At 36.1% G+C, this 24073-nt stretch overlaps 1 protein-coding gene across 6 annotated transcripts in view; it reads left to right on the top strand.

The window, feature by feature from the left end:
- Positions 1 to 24073, top strand: part of WDR7 (WD repeat domain 7) — a 353105-nt gene that overhangs the window by 192666 nt on the left and 136366 nt on the right. For all 6 annotated transcript variants that reach the window (XM_072822456.1, XM_072822427.1, XM_072822446.1 and 3 more), the window contains one exon: positions 12372 to 12593. In XM_072822456.1, coding sequence (XP_072678557.1) covers positions 12372 to 12593 — 222 coding nt within the window. The remainder of the gene's footprint in view (positions 1 to 12371; positions 12594 to 24073) is intronic.

Here is a 24073-nt window from a genome sequence, read left to right as displayed (position 1 = left end):
TCTTACAAACCAGAGTATCTGACTACATGCATAAAGAGGTTAAAATATGAAATTTTTCTCTTAGTGTTCATTTCAAGAGTAGTGGCTTTTCCAAATCCACAGTAGTAACAAATCAATGACCGATTTTCAGGATCTGTAGGCATATGTACTTAGCTTTCTTGGGTTAAACACTGGAAGGATTATGTAAAAATTCAAGGCTCAAGGACTGTTTCGATTTGATACATACAGGTTAGGCAACTCAGATCCAAGTTATAAATGGAATTTACTAGTTAATAGGAAATCATATGAAATAACTACATGGAATTTTAATATCAATATATTTGATACCTGAGAATATGTCATATAACCAGAAAAAAAGGTCTGAGAAAAATAAATTTGCTAAATAACTGCAGTCAATTTGATAGACTAGTTATCCTCTTCATAAAATGAGGAAATGTAAAAATTTTAAAATCATCTATAATAAACTAATCTATAATAATTTCAAAGGCACATAGTTCTCTCTTCATGGAGCTTAAAAATGATAAAAGCCGGGGATCCCTGGGTGGTGCAGCGGTTTAGCGCCTGCCTTTGGCCCAAGGGCGTGATCCTGGAGACCCGGGATCAAATCCCACGTCGGGCTCCCGATGCATGGAGCTTGCTTCTCCCTCTGCCTGTGTCTCTGCCCCTCTCTCTCTCTCTCTCTCTATCAAAAAAAAAAAAAAAATATGATAAAAGCCTGAATGTGTAACAAGATCAGAAATGGCAATCCTGTTTAACTATCTGATAAATTCAAGCTTTCTATGTTTTTAAGCTTTCTGGAGCTATTTAGAAATCTCTTTGAAAATGAGCTAAAATTAAAATGTCTTTTACACATGTGTATTTTAGGCTGTATAAATGGACTACTTTTTCTATAGGTTCTAGGCTAATAACAAGTGTACTTTTAATGGTTTGAGGCTGTGGTTTATTTTGTCATTGGCTTTTAGACTTTTAGCGCAAGTGCTCAGTTTGTCTTTGCTTATTTGTCTTTTTCTTTTTCAAAGTTTTACTTTCTTGCTCATCTGTTAATATGATTAGTAAATTAAGTCAGAGTTGTCAATGACCTTTTTATTTCTCCTGTAAATTTATTTCTCCTTACTTCTTTTCTCATTTTTTCTTCTTTAAATTTAAACAATTTTCCTTAATTTTTATTATTTTTTTTTAGTTTTTAAGAACTGTACCATATGTTAATCTACATCAAGTTTTAATAACTCACAGGATGCATAAAAGAGATAAATCTGATGTTTTTCTGCTAGTTGTCAACTGTTTTATTAAAATCTTTGCTATAAAACGTTTTGGGATTAACCACCACAACTTTTTTTCCAGATCTATTACTACTTCAAAGGCCTGGCCATTAATTTCCACAATATTGGAATTCTGTTGCCCCTCATGCTCCATTATTTTTACTTAACTTACCCTATAAAAAGAAAGCAGAAGAAAAAATAACCTGTGAAATAAGGTGATCATTTTTCAAAATCAGAGATAATATTATAATCTACTAAGAAAATAAAAGCAAGAAATACCATACAGGTTCTAACTTACTGCAAACAAACCTGTTAAAAATGGTAACTTTGGGTTACATGGCATTGTTTCATTATTGTGACCAAATGTATAATAATTCAGAAAAACGAATACTACAAATACTTCCTATAAATGAGCTGATGTTCTACTTCTCAGTAGAACAAGGATCCCCTTTTATCTGGTTTTGTATTAACAAGTTGATAAAGATAATAACTTAGGTGAAAATAGTTTTTAAGTTTAAGAATCTAATAAATGGTTTGTCATTTTATGAATAACAGTGACCTCAGATGTAACAGTCTATTTCTCACTGTCCATAATGCCCGGGTGTGAAATTGTCACGGATCCACCCTAACAGTGCCCCAAATGTTAAGTCTCATGTGTCCCATTTGATCTCTTAAAGAAACACATCATATCTACTCCGGTATTTTTATAGGTGAATCTCACCGCAGGTGTTTTATTCTGCACATTACCTGTATGAGAATTTATGAGAATTATTTGTCATATTTTCAAATTTCTATGACTTTATATGCCACTAACCACTGTTTTTGAAATATTTCTTTCTTCATGAAAAAGCTAAAATGGTCTTAATGTTACAATTCATAGTTTTTAAGACTTGACGTGTTATCTCAGATTCAGCTTTGAAAGGTAAAGTGAACTTGAACATTATTTTTGGTAATTATTAACTACAGGATTTCTGAGTGCATGGATATGATAGATCTTTGGAATTTTTTGAATCGCAATTTTCTCTCAGAGTATTTGCACTAAAAGTAAAAACAAATTGACTTGCAGATGTTTAAGTAGAGAATGGGGGGGGGACAAAATAATGCAGATCATGGGGGGAAAGGATAAAGAACTTGTCAGTGTGAAGAATAAGAAACTGTTACAAGAATTACTTGAAAATACAAGTTGCCTTCAAAGTTTAAAGTTTCTGCTTATCAAAATTATCAACATAACCTGCAAGCAGTATCGTGATTAAGTTGCCTTTTAAAGGAAAATCATTTTGGAGTGTTTATTTATCTGATTTTGTGAATAATGGATTTGATATATTTTGTCAAGTGCTCATGCACATATATATTTGCAAGAGACATTATTTTAAAATGGCTTAATCGGCAGCAACAGGAGATAACGCGTTTGCAGAACCTGTTGTGTTCCAGCAGGGGGCTATCGTGCATACATACAAATGAAGAGCTTGTTTGTTTACTTCAGCTTTCAAGGGAGGGGGGCAGGACATAGTGCAGCAGCAGCAGCAAAAACAGGGAAAGCCTCATAGATTTGGGGGAGCAGCTTCCATATCCCTAACCCCAGTAGGTATGAGGAAAACACTGACAGATGGGTCAAAAAGTAAACTAAAATGTTTTTAAAGTACCAGAGGAAACCTATGTTGGTAAGAGAGGTGAATTCTGAAAGTAGTCTATGTACATGCACCTGCATTGGTGGTAATGTGAAAGTTTGGAAGTAAATGTTCAGGTGCCTCGTGATTGTCATTTTTAATCAATTTATCTTTCTTCCCAAAGAGGTAGATTGGAAGATTCAGAAAACTTTCACGTTTTATTTACTCAATGGTGCAGCAGAAATTTACATGTTGGCCATATAACCAATCTGCAGTTTTTTTTCCACATATCATTGGAATTTATACACCTTATTATGTATAAAAATTGCAGGATTTGCAGTGCTCTAAGTTGTGTCAACAAATGAAAATACTATGCAATATTCATATAAAAGCACTTGGCTGGAGAAAAAAGGAACTTAATTACGTTTACAATGGTGTTGACCCATAGATTCTCCTTATGAGCTTATGAAACCCAGATTCACCACGAAGAGACTGAAGTCTTTGAGTCCTTTTTCACCCATTAGATTGTACCAATCAATGTCTTTTTATGTTTCCATTTAACAGATTCTTCTTTAAAGTATTTGACTAAGAATTGGGATATAATGGATAACTGAAATTTGGTTAGAATACTGTAGCATTTTAAATTCTTTTAAAAATTATTTCTAAAATATATTAATATGAAAAGATTTTTGCTTAAAGACTTCCTCCTCACACCCTATTGTTAATACTTTCTTGGAAGATTACTGTTACCTATTTGGTTAAGAGTTGACATCTTTATGGCATTGTACTTTATCAGTCTTATACTTAAGAATATCAAGTAGGGGGCAGCCCCGGTGGCGCAGCGGTTTAGCGCCACCTGCAGTCTAGGGCATGATCCTGGAGACCCTGGATCGAGTCCCACGTCAGGGTCCGTGCATGGAGCCTGCTTTTCCCTCTGCCTGTGTCTCTGCCTCTCTCTCTCTCTGTGTCTCTATGAATAAATAAATAAATAATCTTTAAAAAATATCAAGTAGGTATAGAAAATGTTCAGGCCAAATATATGTGGAAACAGTTTACACTGTGGAAACTCCACTGAGGGTCATTTTTCTCATTATGATTCTAAAACTTGGATAACACATTTTAATATCTCAGAAATACAGTTGTAGCTCACTCAGATTTAAATTCTAATGTCTTGTATATGTAAAAGCATATTTGGTTAGCACCTTATAATGATTATTAAAAAGGCATATCTTAAAAATACTATTCCATTAGGCAACCACATTTATCAATTTCAATAACAGGAGACAGTTGAAGGTATTTTGTTTAAAGTACATCTAGAAAACAATTTGAACTCAGTTTGCTTTTGAAGATCTAATTTCTTTTAGATACTTGTTTATGTTCAGTAATGTATTAAAATATATTTTGGACATATTTCACCATCATACTATTGTAAAGTCATCTTAATGTTTTTCATAGTATCAGTTTATAATGCCACATAAAGTATCCTTAGGGCTAGGAAAAGAGAAATAGATAAAAATAAAAATTTGGAAGAATATTTCACCAGTCTTAAAAGTTTTTATAGTTTTATTGACATTTATAAGAGCTTTGAATATATATATGCTGACTATTCTAGCTGTATGCAATCTTTGTAAATAGTAAATCATGTCCTAATTATGAAAGTTTCCAGGGATCCCTGGGTGGCTCAGCGGTTTAGCCTTGCCTTCGGCCCAGGGTGTGATCCTGGAGTCCCTGGATCGAGTCCCACGTGGGGCTCTCTGCACGGAGTCTGCTTTTCCCTCTGCCTGTGGCTCTGCCTCTCTCTCTGTGTGTCTCTCATGAATAAATAAATAAAATCTTAAAAAAAAAAAAAAAAGAGTTTCTCTGTACTCAAGATTGCCAATATTAACAAAGTTCACTTTATTAAATTTATTTTTTAATAATCAAAACCTAATATTAGGAAATATGCTTTATGGCAAATAAAACAAAGTTATAAAGAATCATAATAGAGACTATTATCTAGCTTAATCCAACTTACTATTTTAAATAGTCTTTACATGCTGCCCTTTAGTTCTCTGCTGTAAGATATTGCAACATATTCTCTGATCATTCATATAGAATCCTACAAAGTCACAGTTATTAATATATAAGATATATACCTTATTGAATACAATTTTTTTGCTTTCTGAGGCAGTACATAGTAACAGCAGTTTTTCTATACATAAAATTCTAAAATAGATTAAATACTGAAAGAGTAAAGAAAAGTATTTAAATTTTTATTCTCATTTATCATGAATAAATAGATATTACTGAAATTCCAAAGGGGTGTTTTGGAGTATATTAAAATTTATACCAAATTTAGAAAACGTTGATATCATTGTGAATGTCACTTGGACTGTATCATATAGCAGAAATTTCTGGCATAAAATTAGTATGCTAAGCCAATCTGAATGTAATGTTTTGATTTTAAAAACCCTAGTGATGTGTTTGTGATACAGTTTTAAGTATAGTCATGATCATGAAGTGAATTATGCCTGAATTCAAACACATTATTTCATTAATTTTTATTAGAGTTTTAAATATCAAACATATGTAAGTCGTCTATGGAAAGCATTCTGATACTCTATCTAAACAAAGAATCAAATTTTTGATAATGGTTTTTCCAGGTCAAACCTCACCGTTCTTACACTATATTCTCAGAGTAGTAAATTGGTAGTATCTTCTTATCTAAGGCTTAATACCTAATACAATAACAGAGCTCCATCAATATATGGCTAATCGCAGATATAAAGTATCTGCTGGTAGTCCATCTCTCATAAAACCGCCGTTAGCCTTAATTCAAATCCATTGATTCCTATTGCAGTTAAAACTGAAGAACTTAATATGTCTTTTAATCCTTTTATTGTAAGCTAGGATAAAATTAATTTTACCCTGGAACTGCACAAAGCCAATTAACATGATCTTTAGAGTTATTTAGTAAAGTGCTTCAAACTGTTAAATTTATCTTGACCTCTTGGTTGCACTCTCTGACTGCTTTTTAAATGAGGCAATCAATATCTCACAGCCCTTTAAATAGCTTAAACTTCTCAAATATTTTACCTGTGTTCTAGTTAAGCTGTAAGTAAAGTGTTTACTCCTATTCGTGTAAATCTAGAGTCAATTATGCTAAATCTAAAGACAATTAAGTACTTTTGAGGAACACTGTATGAATTAAATGGTTGTTTTAATAAAAATCAAAGGCTCATATTTTGTTTAAAGAAACCCAATAATGAAGAAAGCTGCTATTTTTACACGGAACAGGTATCCTATTTGCAACTTAAAATGTAGAACATTTTTGTCCTTTACCACTGCATCCAGCTTCTGTTTTCCACACAGGGCTAGTCGAAGGTATTAATTTTCTTACTGTGATAGGGTGATCAACCGTCCTGTCAAGAAAATGGATCTCCATGTCACCCTTTAGCATGATTAAATGGAGGCATGTCTCTGTGAAAAAATACCAAATTTTCATGAGACAAATGAAATTGTAGAAAGGTCTACTTTTACAGAATTATTTTATTTTTAATATCTCAAAATCTCCCATTTGGTTGTGTCAATTTATTTATAGGAAAACATTGCAGCTAATTGCCTGTGTCTTGTATTATTTAAGAGCAAACCCAGGCAAAGCCAATAATTTTAAATGTTTCCAAATCTGAAAAATCAAAGAATCAGAAATTGCTATATGTTGCTGTTGGAATAGTAGTAGGATGGGCATCTGTACCTTATATAATCACTAATCAGTCAGTGTCTCTTTTTAGGTGATCCTTTTCTTGCTCTTTTTTCCTTGTTAACAAAGAACTATCATATTTTCAGATCTGAGTACTGATAAAAATTACATACCAGAGAATTTCACCATCAGTAGTATTAATAGCCAGTTGGACAGTGTTCTTCTGAGCCTGTGCGCATGCCAAACTTTAAATTACACCAAGTGATGTGCTTGACAGCTAATTAAGATTTCATATTTTGGCCACTTAGCAGAGAGCACCTGTTATGGTACTTTCTATTAGCTTCAGGATAAAATTTAGAAATGGCTGTTTTAAAGCACATTGTTTAAACTTCCCTAAAGTCTTAATTCCTTCCCGAGAAGTGGGAGTTAAGACAAGATTGAGGTAATTAAACAAAAGGAACATAGGGAAGGTAGGAGACCAGAGTGGAGGCGGAGCTGTCCAAATGCCCCTGTTGTTTAATTTCCTACTGGAAGCAGCCCATGTGTGCTTCTGGGGCCCCCTCCCCCTTCAAGCAGTGGCCGTTGCACAGGCTGAACGGCTGGGGTCAATGCCTTGCCTATTGATCAGTATCCCTGCAGTCCCTTGCTCCAGCAGCTGCTTCATTGGCTTCTTTCAGGGCCTGCTTCAGTACATTAGAATAGAAATCCATAACCAGAGCTGTGCTCATCCAAGCAGGGGAAGAAACTAAATTAAATGGTATAAAACAATCTTGGATCAGGAGTTTGTGCCAATTCATCTTGATCTAAGATGTCACACCGGGCTCTCTGTCTGAGCACCTGGGCTAGAGGCAGCCATAGTGAAAATAGATGGAGCTGCGATCATTCATTTGTCAGCTAAGGAGCAAGGCAGCGGTTAGCAATTCCCTTCTGCAGAGGTCAGCTGACAGAACAATCAGTGCAACTGCAGAATAGAGCTTTCCTTTGAACTATTGTTATGGAGCATGCTCTTGCTGAGACATGGGGGGAGGGGAACTCGATTTGCTTCCTGTTTCAAGACTACTATGGAAAGAGTGAAATATCTACTACATGAAGCTAGATGCAGTTGCGCCGAGCTCTCACTCGTGTGTGTGGGTGTGTGTGTGTGTGTGTGTGTGCTTGTACTCAAACAAAGTTGGTTTTAAATGCATGTACTGAGATACAAATTATCAATCTGTTAGATATTCCTTTCTCTAGAATTTGGGTTCGTTTTCACCCTCCTAAACACAGGGGCAGTGGTTATTGATTTTGTTTCTTCTTAGTATGGGTAAGCTTTTAGCTTTCTCCCCTACTTTCGTTATTGGAACTGTGACAGATCAGTGGCACACTTGGAATCTGTCATTGCCCATAAGAACTAACACTCTTACTAACACTTTTTTACCTTTAAAAAACTAGAAGAAAACCATCAAGAGAGAGAATCAGTGGTATCTGTTTAGAAGATATTTCTGAATATTACTTAAATATTTTTGAAATGTTAATTGAGCCTTTTTTATGAGAAATGTGAATTCATGAAATAAGAGTGATCATGACCTTGGAAGTGATAAAGTAATTTTATAAGGCTGGAAGGAATATTCTTGTAGCCTACAAGTGGTTTGAAATAGACTACAAAAAAATTTAACAAATTAGAGTAATGAATAATAACTAAGGTTTTACATGAAAGAATTACAATATTTTTAAAGATCAGTGTATTCTCTGGACTCATTTTGGCTTTTGTCTTTCTAATACAGTGCGTGAAAACTAATGGCAAATTTTCAGAACTTTTTTTTAAGCAAAAGTGACATGCAGAAGCTAAGAAACTACAACAGGAACAACAAATCTTTCTTTGTACTCCGATGAACCAAACTCTTCTTATTTTCCAGATAAACAGTAACCACTCTTTGATGTTACCATCTTAATTTTCTTAGTTTTTTTATAAGTACTTTAATGCCACTTTCTTACACAATTACTCTTTTCCAACTATTAAATTCTTTGTAATATCTGCCACTTCCTTTTCTAAGGCTCAACTAGGTCTGCTCGCTCACACCCATTCTGCCTTTCAGCACGGCTAAATAAATGCAATTTAAAGTTTATATTAAAGAACTTTGTGCTCTAGGTGGTTTTTTTATTAAGCTTCTGGAAAGGCCATACCTACTTATCTTGAAAGGATTTCTTTTGCTTTGCTTTTACTCTTGTTTTAATTAACTTTTGCCAAAATTCTTACTAAATATTTTACTTTTTGTTCTAATTTTGTTTTAATTAATTTTGTTAATTGTCTTAATTTAGATTTTTAAAAGAACTTAAGGCATGACATCTAAAATCTGCAGTGTTTTCACCAACTTACTCAGGACTCACCGTGGATCTTAAAGATACCCACTTCTCTGCATCTCCTATTTACTTAGCATTATTTGACATCCCAAGACCAAACTATTCTTAATCTCTCACTTTGATTTCCACAATATCCTCTGAACCCCTAGATCTAATTACATCACTCTGTGGCTTAAATCCTACCTTGGGTATCTTCCTTCCTGTTGTTTATAGAATAAGAATTAAAATGTGAATATCTATGATGCCATCTGTGGTCTGGCCCTTGCCTGCCTCCCTTGCCCATTTTCTGTCTTTCTCTTGTCTCATAGGCTTGCAACCCAACTACTGCTTCTTGAAATAGAAGTCAACAAATTGCTTCCTTTTTTAGGTTCTTAAACATACTATTCTCTCAGTTCATAATGTTCTCATTGATTCTGTAACCTATTTCTTATTCTTATTTAGTAGCCTTTAAGTTCAAAGAGGACAGTGAACTTGCTTTTCACATGTCTTTTCACAGCAAGCATGATGCCACGAATACACCAGATCTTCAGTTCTTATATTGAGACTGAGTAACTGATGGAATTAATGAGTTCCTACTACTACTGGTACTTACTATTTTTAACCTGATCGTTGCAGGAGTCTTCTTTTGGTTCTACTGGACATGTCTTATTTTACCTCATAATCTGCCTCCCACCTGCCACTATCATGATCTTTCTAACAATGAATAAATCTGATATCACCACCTTATATGAAATTATTCAACACCTTTCCACTAACCAAAAGTTAAAAGTCTTCAGCTTGCCCTGCAAAAGTCTCTCTTGATTTGGTTGGTCTACGTATAGCCTCTCATATTGTCATTCCCTTGCCTTACCTCCAGTTAGTTTACATTGAAGAAGTAAATGAAGAGACAAAATAAAATAACATCTAAAAGCATTCAGAGGTTCCTGCTGTTAATTTCCTATTTGGCATTCTGAGCTCTGAGGGCCCTTTGTTATATTGATTTTATTAATATAGAGACAGGCTACTTGAAAGGGGTCAGAAAAGCTGGATGGATGGCTGAAAAGAGTAGAAAGCTGACCTCCAGTGAAGGTGTCTCCAGAAGTTCACTTTTTAAAATTTTTCTGTACCAAATATATAGCGATGATGGATAAGATATACAAACAGAAAATCAAAAAGACATAACTAGTCTCCAGAAAGATAGATATCTCTGTGGACAAGTAATAAAATAGAAATGATCTGGGCTGAAACCCCTAGCTGCTTTCCAGAAGCAGGCTTTTGGCTCCTGTGAGCTAAAAAGGACTTAAGATATATCATGAGTAAAGCTTAAAGCCAGGATCTAGGCTGTAGATTTGCCAGTTCTTGGAAGGACCCTGAGAAGATGTAAACATATCACTACTCAGTAAAAATTGAAGTTGTATTATTAAAGGAGAGGAAAATGAATGTTGATACTGTGATTGGGAACATTAACCATAATAGGTTATGAAAATAAGTGAATTGTGTTTATCCTAAGAACCCGGAAACAAAACGGGTGCTTGGCTGGCTAAGTGGGTGGAGCTTGTGACTCTTGATCTCGGGGTTGTAAATTCAAGCCCCATGTTGGGTGTAGAATTTACTTTAAAAGTAGATTTTTAAAAAGAACCTAGAGGGATTCCTGAATGGCTCAGTTGGTTAAGCCTCTGCCTTCAGCTCAGGTCATGATCCCAGAATCCTGGGTCAAACCCTACGTTGGGCTCCCTGCTCAGCAGAGAGTCTGCTTCTCCCTCTGCTTCCCACCCCACACTTGTGTGTGTGCTCTCTCTCTTTCTCTCTGTGTGTCAAATAAATCTTAAAAAAAAGAACCAACAGAGAAAACATGACGGAGGAATAATAAAAATAACAACAGAAATTGGTGAAATAAAAGAAATGAAATATTAAGATCAAAACTGGAATATTTGTAAAATTTTTTGAGAAAGAAAGAGCATATGAGTGGGTGGGCATAGGCAGAAAGAGAGAGAGAGAGAGAAGCTCATGCAGACTCCCTGTTAAGCGAGGAGCCCAACACAGGGGCTTGATCTCATGACCCTGAGATCATGATCTGAACTGAAGGCATCATCTAAGAGCTGGATGATCAACAGTCTGAGCCACCAGACACCCCACCAAAGTATTTTTTGAAAATCTAGTAAAATATATATTTCTAGCAAAACTGATCAAGGAAAGCATAACAAGTGTTAGAGAAGGCATAAATAGTTAAAAGGAGGGATCCCTGGGTGGCGCAGCAGTTTGGCGCCTGCCTTTGGCCCAGGGCAGGATCCTGGAGACCCAGGATCGAATCCCACGTCGGGTTCCCGGTGCATGGAGCCTGCTTCTCCCTCTGCCTGTGTCTCTGCCTCTCTCTCTCTCTGTGTGTGACTACCATAAATAAATAAAAATTAAAAAAAAATAGTTAAAGGGATCCATAGGAATGATACATTTGAAATATTTTCATTATAGAGAATACTACAGATAATCTCACATCAAATAAGTAATTCCTTTAAAAGTGCAAGCTATCAAAAATGACTCAAGAAGAAATAGAAAGCCAAACTGAATAAGTAACTGCCAAACTTTTCTAAAGTACCTTTTTACATTTTCACCTGCAGTCCATTCATTTTGTTCATACTTGACAGCACCTCTTAGAATCCTTTTTATTGCAGCTATTCTAGTAGATGTGAAATGGTATCTCATCGTGGTTTTGATTTGCATTTTCCTAATGACCAGTGATGTTAAGCATCTTTGATATGCACATTGGCCACTCATATATCATTGTATTTCAAATATCTATTCAAATTGTTTACCCATTTTAAAAGTTGTAGGAGTTTGTTGTATATTCTGGATACAATCCCTTATAGATACTTAATTGACAGTACTTTCTCTCAGTCTGTGTGTTGTCTTTTTACTTTCTTGATTCTGTCATTCAAGTGTAAAAATTTGTCATATTGATGAAATCTAGTTAAAGAAATTTTAAAAATTACTTGTGCTTTTTGTATTATATTTAAGAAATTATTGGAGATCGGGAATCCCTGGGTTACTCAGCGGTTTAAAACCTGCCTTTGGCCCAAGGTGTGATCCTGGAATCCTGAGATCGAGTCCCATGTCAGGCTCCCTGCATGGGTCCTGCTTCTCCCTCTGCCTGTGTCTCTGCCTCTCTCTCTCTCTCCCCCTCTCCCTCTCCCTCTCTCTGTGTCTCTCAGGAATAAATAAATAAAATCTTTTTTTTTTTTAAAGAAATTATTGAAGATCATGAAGGTACAGCTGTTTTCTTTTGCAACTTATTTTGTTTGGGCTCTTATATTTAGTACTGTGCATCTATTTTGAGTTGATTTTTTGTGTAGTGAAAGGTGGAAGCCCAAATTAATTCTTTTGCAGATGGATAACAAGTCATCTCAGTACCCTTTGTCGAATGGTATTCTTTCCTGAAAGAGTAATCTTGAATTTTTTTATTATTACATGTCTTTTGTGTATTGATATTTTTAACTTATACTTTGTTTTCAGGTTGCTTGTCAAGTATTCCACAAATGAAGAAGATTTCCACATCTTATGAAGAAAGACGGAAGCAGGCTACTGCTATTGTTTTACTAGGAGTAATAGGAGCTGAATTTGGTGCTGAAATTGAACCTCCTAAATTGTTGACCAGACCTCGAAGCTCTAGTCAAATTCCTGAGGGATTTGGCTTGACTAGTGGTGGATCCAACTACTCACTGGCCAGACATACTTGTAAGTTATAAAATTCCTAATGCTGATCTATTAGTTTCAATATATATGTTTTGTTAACAAAACCTCAGAATGCATATTCTGAGTTTTAACTTCAATAGGATGCCGACAAAATCAGAAAGCAGTACAATCTGTTTGGCACATTACCCTTTGGTTGTAGTTATCCAAGCTTCCTTTTAAAATTTAAAACATGGTCTTGAAAATGCTTTTCTTAAAAAACACATTTCTGATCTTTGTGTTTGCATATTTTGGTTAAGATTTTAACCTAAACTTCTCATTTCTAAAATAATTTCTATAAAACTATGCAATATGTCCTTAATGAGGTTTGAAAAGTCAGGAGTAGGGATGGATTAGTTACAATTAGAGCTCAAATAGCTTGTATGGTACTGCTACCTTGTATTCTGTGGTTGGGGTGTTTAATAACAGGTTAAAGATATTTTAAAATGTCTTTTGGTACTTCAGTGTTGGAACTCCTTTAGGTAAGGTCAAAATATTCCTACCATATTGCAGAATTATTTCTAACAAATTGTGTCATTGTAAGAACCAAATATAGTCCTACTGAATATATTGCAGGTATTCTTTATAGAACAAATTGCAGTGTGCCTTGGGGTTTGGGCCCTTTAAGGAAAGGAAAAAGATATTTGTTACTTTGTTAGTTACAACAGCAGAAAACCAGAAAACTTCCCTGGATTGTTGTCCTGTACTTATGCCACAAAATCATGGAGCCATACTAAGCTTTTATTATTAAAACCCTCCTATAGATTTAGCTGCCTGTCCTTGCCCACCTCCTTTTTTTTTTTTTTTAAGATTCTTAATACAACAAAGACTTATTAGTGGTTGGTATTCTCCTGATCCCTGTTTGATATTCAGAATCAGAGAGTAATCATGACAATACCACCACCACCACCAATAAAGCAACTAATGCTTTGAACATGATTTTAAGCTCGTTTACATACATTAACTCACTTAATCTTCATAATATCCCTGTTAAGTGGGCACCTCAATTACCTCTACTTGACACATAAGGCTAACTGGGCACAGAGAGAGTTAGTCATCCAGGCTGAGAACATACTTCTAGGAAATGGCACTTTTTGTTTCAGCACAATCTGTTGGGCCCAGAGCTGGTGCTTTGACTGTTATGCACACTGCTGCTGTTCAATGGCTCCTCGTTGAGAAGGGCTTAATGACCAACCTGTGCTGTTACTCCAAAATACAAGAAGAGTTTTCCATCCCCTCGTTTAATCTTCTTCAAAGTAGCTCAGCCAAAAGGTGGTACAATCTCAATTTAACTCAAGCTTCTTGGGACTTAAAAACCCAGGCCCTTTGCATTTTCCACCTGCACACATCTGCTCTGCCTCTCTCCTGTGGTCCTGCCAGCTGTGGGCCCCTCCCTCTCAGCTCTAGCATCTTTATCTTTTCTCAAGTTCTGCAGGTTCTCTGCTTTTAATTCATAAAACCCTGCTCAAATCTCACCCACTCTACAAAAGGTTCACCTCTCTATGTCATTCCAGGATTTATGTATATAAAATTTATGTGTATAGCTTCTTACTTGGAGTATTGACACTAGAATATTAGAGGTTAATGAAACTTTGGCCCGAGTTAGTCTGGTGGCTTTCAAACTTTTTCCCCCCCACTCACCATCTCTCTAATGAGGATCAAGAAATGTCTGATTCCATGCATGTTTTTATGTTGACAGCTGAAACTTTCCAACAATAAAGTTAAGCGTTTGCAAAAGATGTTATTTTGAGGGTAGTGTGAATATTGACATTTAAAAATAAAATACTATTTTTATATTCAATAGAATATTTACCATAACTATTTGTTAACCATCATCATTCATGTTTAAAAAAAAAAATGTGACAGACTTACCTTTAAAAGTCAGAAATCCCAGTGCCTGGGTGGCTCAGTCAGTCAGCATCTGACTCTTGATTTTGGCTCAGGCCATGATCTTAGGGGCATGAGATCAAGTGCCACATCTGGCTCCACACTGAGAGTGAAGCCTATTTGTGATTCTCTTTCCCTCTCTTTCTGCTATTCCCTGCTCTTGCATGTACCTGTGCACACACTTGCTCCCTCTCTCTCAAAAAAGTCAAATCCTACATCCTTGATTATTTTCCTTAGAAAAGTTCTGCCCTCGCACTTGCAGTTTTAGGAAAGGTATTTATTTGCATATTTAGCATCCAAAAATCAGTTCCTTCAAACTAACAGATCTTAAAACTATTTGTGCTTTTAAAACCATGTATTCTTGAAAAATCTTACAATGCCCTCATTTCAGGGGTTACATTCCTTATTTTGAAGACTACAAATTAGTCCAACCTTTGTGGTATAATATCTTAAGAGGTTTTTTTGTGTGTTTTGTATTTTCCTGGACATAAATGGAAAAGGAAAATGGACATAAATGCTGTTTCTCAGGAATTTTCACATAGCTCAATAGAAGTACTTATACATAAATATAGAAACATCATAAATTAATAAATTGCTGACTGACTCCACCTAAGTCATTGGCTAGTTGCTGGGCAGATTGGTCTACATCACTTTCTCTTAGTTATCTAGGCCAGTACTGTTACCATCCTTTTCTAACTACAATTCATCTTTATGCAAAATTCTGATATTCATGAATTTTCTTTTTATTTATTTATTTTTAAAGATTTTATTTATTCATGAGAGACACAGAGAGAGAGAGAGGCAGAGACACAGGCAGAGAGAGAAGCAGGGAGCCCCATGTGGGACTCGATCCCAGGATTCCAGGATCACACCCTGGGCCAAAGGCAGGTTTTAAACTGCTGAGTAACGCAGGCATCCCAGAGTTTTCTTTTAACTATAATAATTTCACTTGCAAATTGTGTCTACTGTAACTACAAAAAGAGGAAACAGGTTAGTAGAAAAGCAGGAATTTAAAAAGGTGTGGCAACATAGAAATAGAGATTTTTCAAAGAAGCCTTGGAAATTGATTTTAAAAAAATGATAGGGTGTCAGTGTTCTACTCTTTGGGTTTGTTAGGGGACGGGGAGCTGAACTACATATAAGGAGATCCCAAAGGCTATTTCTGACAGAAGGGAAACCCTGGGATTTTCTACAAGGAGGTACTTTTGCATAATGACATCTTAGCTTTCCCAAGCAAAATAAATAGAATTTACCCAAACATTGAAAATATTTAAGTATTTTAAAGCCACGTTTGTTTCTTGAGTATTTTATTCAAAATAAAACTCTTTATTCAAAGAACTAGATGTGGGAAGGGCAGATGGTAATGCTTCTTTAGCAAATATTATTTACAATTATTTTATTGAAATAAAAGATTCTGAGAGATTTCCAGCCAGTGAGAAACAGTATATAAAAATGAATGAGGGGCGCCTGGATGGCTTAGTCGGTTGGGTGTCTGATTCTTAATTTCAGTGTGGGTTGTGATCTTGGGGTCCTGGGATCATCAGGCTCTGTGCTTTGTAGGGAGTTGGCTTGAGGATTCTTTCTCTCCCTCTCTCCACCATCCCCAACATGTGCTCTCTCTCTCTCTCTCTCAAATAAATAAATCTTTAAAAAAGATTATAAGAATAAAAGTGAATGATATGGGGCACCAAGGTGGCTCAGTCAGTTAAATGTCTGACTCTTGATCTCCGCTCAGGTATGGATCTCAGGATCATGAGTTTGAGCCCCATGTCATGGAGCCTGCTTGAAAAAAAATTTTTTTTTAATTTAAAAACAAATGAATACCTATAAAGAACCAGTTTAAAATGTGTAAAATGTCCTTATTATAGTTGCCCTAATTTTAATTTAATTTATTTTTTCATTTATTTATTTATAAAGATTTTATTTATTTTGAAAGAGAGAATACATGAACAGTGAGGGAGGAGCAGAGGGAGAAGGAGAAGCAGATTCCCCACTGATTAGTGAGCCTGACTGCTCTATTTTATTTTAATAATTATAAAATATTTATCAGTTTAAATCTTGCTCTCATGATTGGAAGCAATCAGAGGTCTTAAATATTCTTGTGCCTTCTTGGCTCTTTTTGATCAGTTATGTATAATATTAACTTGTTACAATGTTCACCTGATAGAAGTCACTATATGTATTGCTATGTTATTTATGTGACATTTAGAATGCATTGCAACCATTAAATATTTAGTCTTCATGGCATCCTATTGAATGAGATAATAATTATTATCCTCATTTTGAGATAAGGCCATTAAGACACAATATTTGATGAATTTTAATTGCTAATGTAGCTAGAGGTGTATAGATAGTGAATTCTAACCTTCCTTGTAAAACCATTCTGTTCTGTGAATACTTTTAATGTAGTCAATTCCCAATTACCCACCTTAATAGGAGGGAAGATGATACTACACTGATGCCTAATTCAAAAGTCATACTTTGTTTTATAATGCATCTCATACTTATATTTGAATATATATAAATCTTGTCTTTTTAAAAAAAAAGATTTTATTTATTTATTCATGAGAGAGAGAGAGAGAGAGAGAGAGAGAGGCAGAGACACAGGCAGAGGGAGAAGCAGGCTCCATGCAGGGAGCCCCAACATGGGACTTGATCCCAGGTCTCCAGGATCAGGCCCTGGGCTGAAGGTGGCGCTATACCGATGAGCCACCCGGGCTGCCCTGAATATATATAAATATTTTGCAGAAGTTTCACACTGCAAAATTACACTTTGTATAAAATATCAAAATCACATATTGAAGCCCAAGCTGAAGGACTCTGGAATTTCAGCCTAGATTAGAGGGCAGCCCGGGTGGCTCAGCGTTTTAGCACTGCCTTCAGCCTGGGTTGTAATCCTGGAAACCCAGGATCGAGTCCCACATCAGGCTCCCTGCATGGAGCTTGCTTCTCCCTCTGCCTGTGTCTCTGCCTCTCTCTCTCTCACTGTCTCTCATGAATAAATAAATAAAATCTTAAAAAAAGAAAAAGAAAAGCCTAAACTAGGCCACTCTTTCCTTGGTGGGAGTTGCAGTTTCCTCTTGTATAAAATAAAGGACAGAACTGTTCTGTCTTCAAAGCCCCTTTTGGTCCAGTTAGTCTCTGCTTCTGAAGTGAAATAGAGAGGATCTCAGGAAATTTACCTTCATGACCTTCTCATTTTCCCCTTCTTGTAGGGATAGACACACTTATTTCAACTCAACTTCAGTAGAGATCACTTTTCATTTTTATTTTGATCAAAAAATGAGTCACTGTTGGGATATTTTAGGGTAGCACTTAAAATGTTGCCTATAGGTCTTTTAGTTCATTCTTTAAAAAAGAAATTACTTATTTTGGAGGAAAGAGAGCAAGAGGGGGAGAGGGAGAGAGAATCTTAAGCAGGCTCTGTGCTGAGTGCAGAATCCGACTTGAGGCTCAATCTCATGATCCTGAGATCATGACCTGAGCAGAAACCAAGAGTTGGTTGCTTGACTGACTGCACCACCCAGTACCCCTGGTTCATTCTTTCATTTGGCCTCTTCTTCTTTATTCTATAATTGTGGAATTATGCTGGCACATGTGTAGTAAATCCCATTTTGAATCCTCATTACCTTTTTGACCTTGGACAAGTAGCATAAGTCATTTCCCCAGGCAGTGGATTCTGAGACAGATTTGTGTGCAGAAATACTCTCGGGATCAGTAGTTTTAGGAAGTGGAAGAAGGACTGGGTAGAGGAAAACATTGAATAGTATTTCAGTTACTTAGAAAGCTTCAGCTCATCCCAGGGAACTCTGGAACTGAGATGGCCCTTCAAAGTTGTCCTTGAATTGGAGCAAAGGGCTTGGCCTTCATATCCCCATATTCAATCTGTGGATCTGGGGTGTCCTGGGAAGGGAGTGTGACCTTGGATGAGGTAGCTTTCTTCATCTTAGCACAAATCCTACAGGGGGAACTCAGCTGAAGCTTACCAGCCACTGACACTGCCAAGAACTTGGGGACAGAGTGAGTACTTCAGTTGTGGAGGAGAGGAGATGAACAGCCTCTCCAGACTTCCACTCAGCATGTTACTGACTTATGTGCATCCCAGTTCTCTCTTCTATCATCAGAAATGGAAAGAGGGACTACCTTTGAACATGCTTTTTACTTTAACTCTTAATGTATCTCTTATAACCCTGCAAGACAGCTGTTAAACTCCTAGCACAATAGGAGGCCCATTAATAATAGCTGATTATTGAACATTTACTCTGTGCCAGGCATTTTGTTATGCACTTTACATATAGTATCTTATTTAATCTTCTAATCCTATCAAATGGATACTGTTACTGTTAACATTTAGCAGAGGAGGAACCTGAACCTTTGCCCAGTACTCACCAAAGCTTTGTGAGATTGGATTAAACTGTCTTCATGTAGACACTAAATGAGGGCATAGGTTAAATATGTTAAGATCCTACTGCTGAGGGAAGCCTGGTTAAGCATATGCTTTTAGCTCAGCGCATGATCCTGGAATTCCTGGATTGAGTCCTGTATCAGGCTCCCTGCATGGAGCCTGCTTCTCCCTCTGCCTATGTCTCTGCCCCTCCCCCTCTCATGAATAAATAAATAAATAAAATCTTTAAAAAAAATCCTGCTGAACCTGGAGTTAAACACATATTTTGCAACTTTAAATCAAAGCATTATCATCATTTCACATAGTTGTCTTATGTTATAAGCAAATAAGACTCAGAAGCAGTGCTGCTAAAAAGAGAGGGAAGTCAGCAAGTACCAGGTCACTTGTAAATAGGGACATCTGTTGACTCATTCGTTGGGGATGTGCTGATATCCTGGAGATAAAAATGCACAAAATTTTCATCTCTATACTTAATGCAATGGCTTACATCTATAGTGTGAAATATTTCAATTAGAGAAAATGAATCTTTTAAACAACAGAATTATATTCATCTTGATTAGTTTATAATACCACCAAATGGAAGGACGCCTCAGACACTACCATAGGAATATTTTAATTCTATGAAACTTATATTTAGACTTTTATACTCTAGTACTATTACTATGTTTGATTTTGCTTTGTTATAATCTACATCATGAAAATGTGTCTCCAGTATTTCATGTTTTCTAACCATGCATGTTTTATTTAATGACTATATTAATACTGGTTGAGGTTGATTTTATAATGAACTTATTTCCTAAATTTTAAGGTAAGAAAGTTAGGCCAAATCTCAGATGTTTTGTCAAGATTAGGACAAAATCACTGAATGCAATTAAGAGCAAAACTAGTGGTATTTTCACATAATGAATAAAAGTAGCGACAAAGATGAAGAACGCATCATGCCATTTACAAGGAAAAACAGTGACAAAAATGGGTATTTTCACTGTTCACCAACAAGTCATCAGATTGTGTTCCTAAACTGCTGCTGCGCCACAGAGACTGTCTTTGTGTTTGCTTTCCGTTCTGTTGTTAAACTGGGCTTCCTAGCACTGGGGAGTAATCCTGCCTTCTGTGTTCTTACTGCACTATCCACCTGATTCATTCATTCCTCTCATTGCATGAACTTAGTGTCTTGTTCCTCACCACCACTTCTCATTTGGAATTTTACCTTTGAAATCATCAGATGCCACTTGTCTTGCATTGCTAGTACACCTTCTCTGTTAGGAAAAGTAAGTCATCGCTTTGCCTGTGCACTAAAATCTTATGTACAGTGTTTTAAAAATGAGCCTTACCCTGAAGTTCTTATTCAAAAAGTCAGAAATGAGGTTTGGGTATCTATTTGATTTTAAAATTTCACATGTAATTTTCATGTATAGCCAGAGTAGAGACACCCAGAGAATATGGAATCCTTTAGTTCTTTTAAATTGAGTGTTCTCTGGTAGTTCTGGTCATTAAACTACCTTAATGCACAATATATATTGTAATTTTCTTTATATTTAAAATGGAAGAGATAATGGGAACTAATCTGAGTGAATAAATGACATTTATATCACTCTCAAAGCTAATTCTTCAGGTAGTTCGGCTTTTTTATTGGAATTTTATTATTCTGGATTGCTTGGGGTTGAATCTCAACACCACTCAGTAGCTGTGTTGCCTTAATTGCTTCATGGCTGAGTTTCTTTAACTAAACATGGTGATAACAATAGCACCTACCTCACAGACTTATTGTGAGGATCAGGTAAATTAGTGCATGTAAAGCACCTAAAGTGCCTGGCATTTAAGCTTTAGCCAAAAATTAGTACATGTTAATGTTAAAAGAAATGCCTATCGAAGAATAAAGAAGGGAAATAACTCTGTTTAACAGCTCTTTGCTAGGACATTTATAGTGTTCATACTACTTTGAAAAAATCTTCCTAAGGACCTTTTGGTAAAGGTATTACTATCAACATTTTCTATATGAATGAACTGTTAAAAAAAAATTAGCAAATTCCTCTAAATTATCTGTCTTGTAAGGGATTTGAATCCAGATGCATTTTTTTTTCCCACAAAGGGTCCAGGAAATCCTTTTATACAACACATGCTGATTCTGTTGGTGTAAAAGCCTATTAGTTCCTAGAGGATTTATGTAAAAATACATTTTTTGGGGTCATATTATTATATACATGTTTAAATAAAACACTGAGTATTTTTGTAATTATTTATGTGTAATGGGATAAGTTTCCTAATGCTTATCACTTTGTTTCCTATTTTAACCACATCAGTGAACTAAGATCAAATGGAAATTTTCATTTCTCCATTGTTTTTCTTGTAAATAATTTATGTTGCATAACAGCTTTATCATTTTTTTAATTGAGATCTGACACTTGAATTATAGACTCTGGTCAGTGATGTAATCCTATCCTTGTTGTCCAAAAATAACTTTATTTTTTTTAATTATTTATTTATTTATGATAATCACACAGAGAGAGAGAGAGAGGCAGAGATACAGGCAGAGAGAGAAGCAGGCTCCATGCACCGGGAGCCCGACGTGGGATTCGATCCCCGGTCTCCAGGATCACGCCCTGGGCCAAAGGCAGGCGCCAAACCGCTGCGCCACCCAGGGATCCCCCAAAAATAACTTTAATTTGCAGTTGTTTTTGTTGTTGTTAATTAACTATTTTAGATTCCTCTACCATAGAACAAGGAAGTTGGACAAGGTTATTTCTTTTTTTTTTTAATTTTGAAAAATATTTTATTTATTTATTCATGATAGAGAGTGAGAGAGAGAGGCAGAGACACAGGAGGAGGGGGAAGCAGGCCCCATGCAGGGAGCCCGACGCGGACTCGATCCTGGAACTCCAGGATCATGCCCTGGGCCAAAGGCAGGCGCTAAGCCACTGAGCCACCCGGGGATCCCCTATTTCTCCCAAAATTATAGGGTTCCATGAAATTATTACTGCATTATTATTATATAGAGTGCTTGTTTTTATTGCTGACATGTGAATTTGACTATCTTATTTTGATTGCTTTGTACCAGTTTTTTATCTAGGCTCCAGTAGTCAACAGCCACACCATTGAAGCTGAGCATCTTTAGAGTATTTTTCTACCATCCTTCTTTATGGGTGCCTCGTATCAACTTACAGGCCACAGTTTCTGTAAAATTCATTCTCTACACATATCCAGCTTTTTGGACATGTGTTGTGTTGAATTTATTTCAGTAGATAAATGTAACATCTGTTGTAGTTTGAGATCTATAACCTTATAGAAATATAGTACAAAGACATTACAATAATTTTTTGGTCTAGAATGTGATGTGACATTGGCATAAGACTCTGCCAACCATCTAATGTATATACTAGTTACCTGAATTGAGTTTTCAATTTTATTTCAATTTTTAATTTTCTTGATTTCTTATCACTGCACTGGCTGAATTGTAGATTCAGTGACAAGTCTTAGCATTATTGCCAGTGGCAAGCCCCTGTCTTTTTTTTTTTTTTTCCTGTCTTTTTTTTTAGTTTTGCACGGGACATTGTAGTTTTTAAATAATCCTGATCTGAAGTTTTCTGATAGCTCTGCAGAATGGTTTTTTCACATCTGTGTGTCTTACTATGTGTGTTCCAGTGTCACTGTAATTAATATATTTAATTCTATAGGTTCAAACAATTTTAAATCAGAAAGGGACAATGGAGAACACCTAGTCTAATCTCTTCAAAAGTTGTAGAACTTGGGGTGCCTGGCTAGCTCAGTCAACAGAGCATGTGACTCTTAATCTCAGGTTCATGAGTTTGAGCCCCACACTGGACATAAAGATTACTTAAAAAAAAAAAATAGTGAATGCATGCACATACACACAAGCTGTAGAAGTTTTGATAGTTCTCTTATAAAGCCTTTCTTTTTTTTTTTTTTTTTTTTTCTGGTATAAAGCCTTTCTATAAGGGGCAGATAGGTTTGTCAGTTAAGTGTCAGATTCTTGATTTCACCTCAGGTCATGATCTCAGGGTCTCGAGATAGAGCCTTGTGCCTGGGTTAGAGCCTACTTAAGATTCTTTCTCTCCCCTCTGCCCTCTCCCCTTAAACAAAAGCCTTTCAGTAAGAAGTGAACAGGAACATTTTATGAACTTATTTGCCATATCCTTAGAAGACACCATTTCTAGGACTCTAGTAAATGGTCAGATGCACAGATGTATGTTACTGCTTTCCACTCTGGCCTCTGTGATCATATGGCAGGAGCTGGTGAACATCTTGCTGCCACCCAGGCCACTAGAGGAGACCTGAATGCTTGTATGAAATCGATACATGTAAAGTTCTTTCCTGATACTTTGGGTTTTCAAATTATGTTCTGCAGAGCCCTAGGGCTCCACAGAGGAGGCTTGGTGGCTGTCTGGGCTTTTAACACTACTTAAAGTACAGTGATTTAGAAGTTGAAGTTTGTACCTGCAAAGAGAAACTGTCAAAGGCAGGGTTAGACTCTACCAAACAGAGAAACATCAAATCCATCAGTAAGTGTTAGTGGCTCTATCTTCAAAATACAGCAAACATTCAGCTTACTACCTTCACTGCTGTCACCTTGGTTGGCTAACTTCATTTTTCACCATTACTGCCAAGCCTTCCAGCAACTACCCTTATCTCCCTTATAGTACTAGCTTTTTAACATAGTAAACATCGTAGTAATGCTTTACTTTTTTAAAAAGATTTTATTTGTTTATCTGAGAGAGAGAGGGGGAGAACAGGAGTGAAGGGAGGGGCAGAGGGACAAGCATACTCCCTGCTGAGCATGACTCAGGCAGGACAGGACTCAATCCTAGGACCCTGAGATCATGACCTGAGCTAAAGTCAGACGTTTAACTGACAGAGCCACTGTGGTGACCCAGTAGTAATGCTTTTAAAACCAAAAGTAGGTCTTCTCACTCACGGGTATCCAGATGACTAATCAGCAAGACAAATACTCAAATATCAGTAGGTTTTTAATCTACTAGTGAACAAAATAGAAAATGTAGAAAACAATGATTTTTTGAAAGACACGTCGAACTAATAAGACCCTAAAACCAAGAGAAACAAACAAACTGGAGTAAGACTACTGTTAGGCATTTAGCATGGAAAGAATGTAGATGCCAAAAAAATAGCCAACTTACCCAATAATTAAAGGAATTGGGGGATAGAAAGAATTTGCTAGAAA

This window comes from Canis lupus, chromosome 1 (genome assembly GCF_048164855.1).
Source record: "Canis lupus baileyi chromosome 1, mCanLup2.hap1, whole genome shotgun sequence".
Taxonomy (NCBI): Eukaryota; Metazoa; Chordata; class Mammalia; order Carnivora; family Canidae; genus Canis; species Canis lupus.
This window is presented reverse-complemented; position numbering and strand designations above follow the sequence as displayed.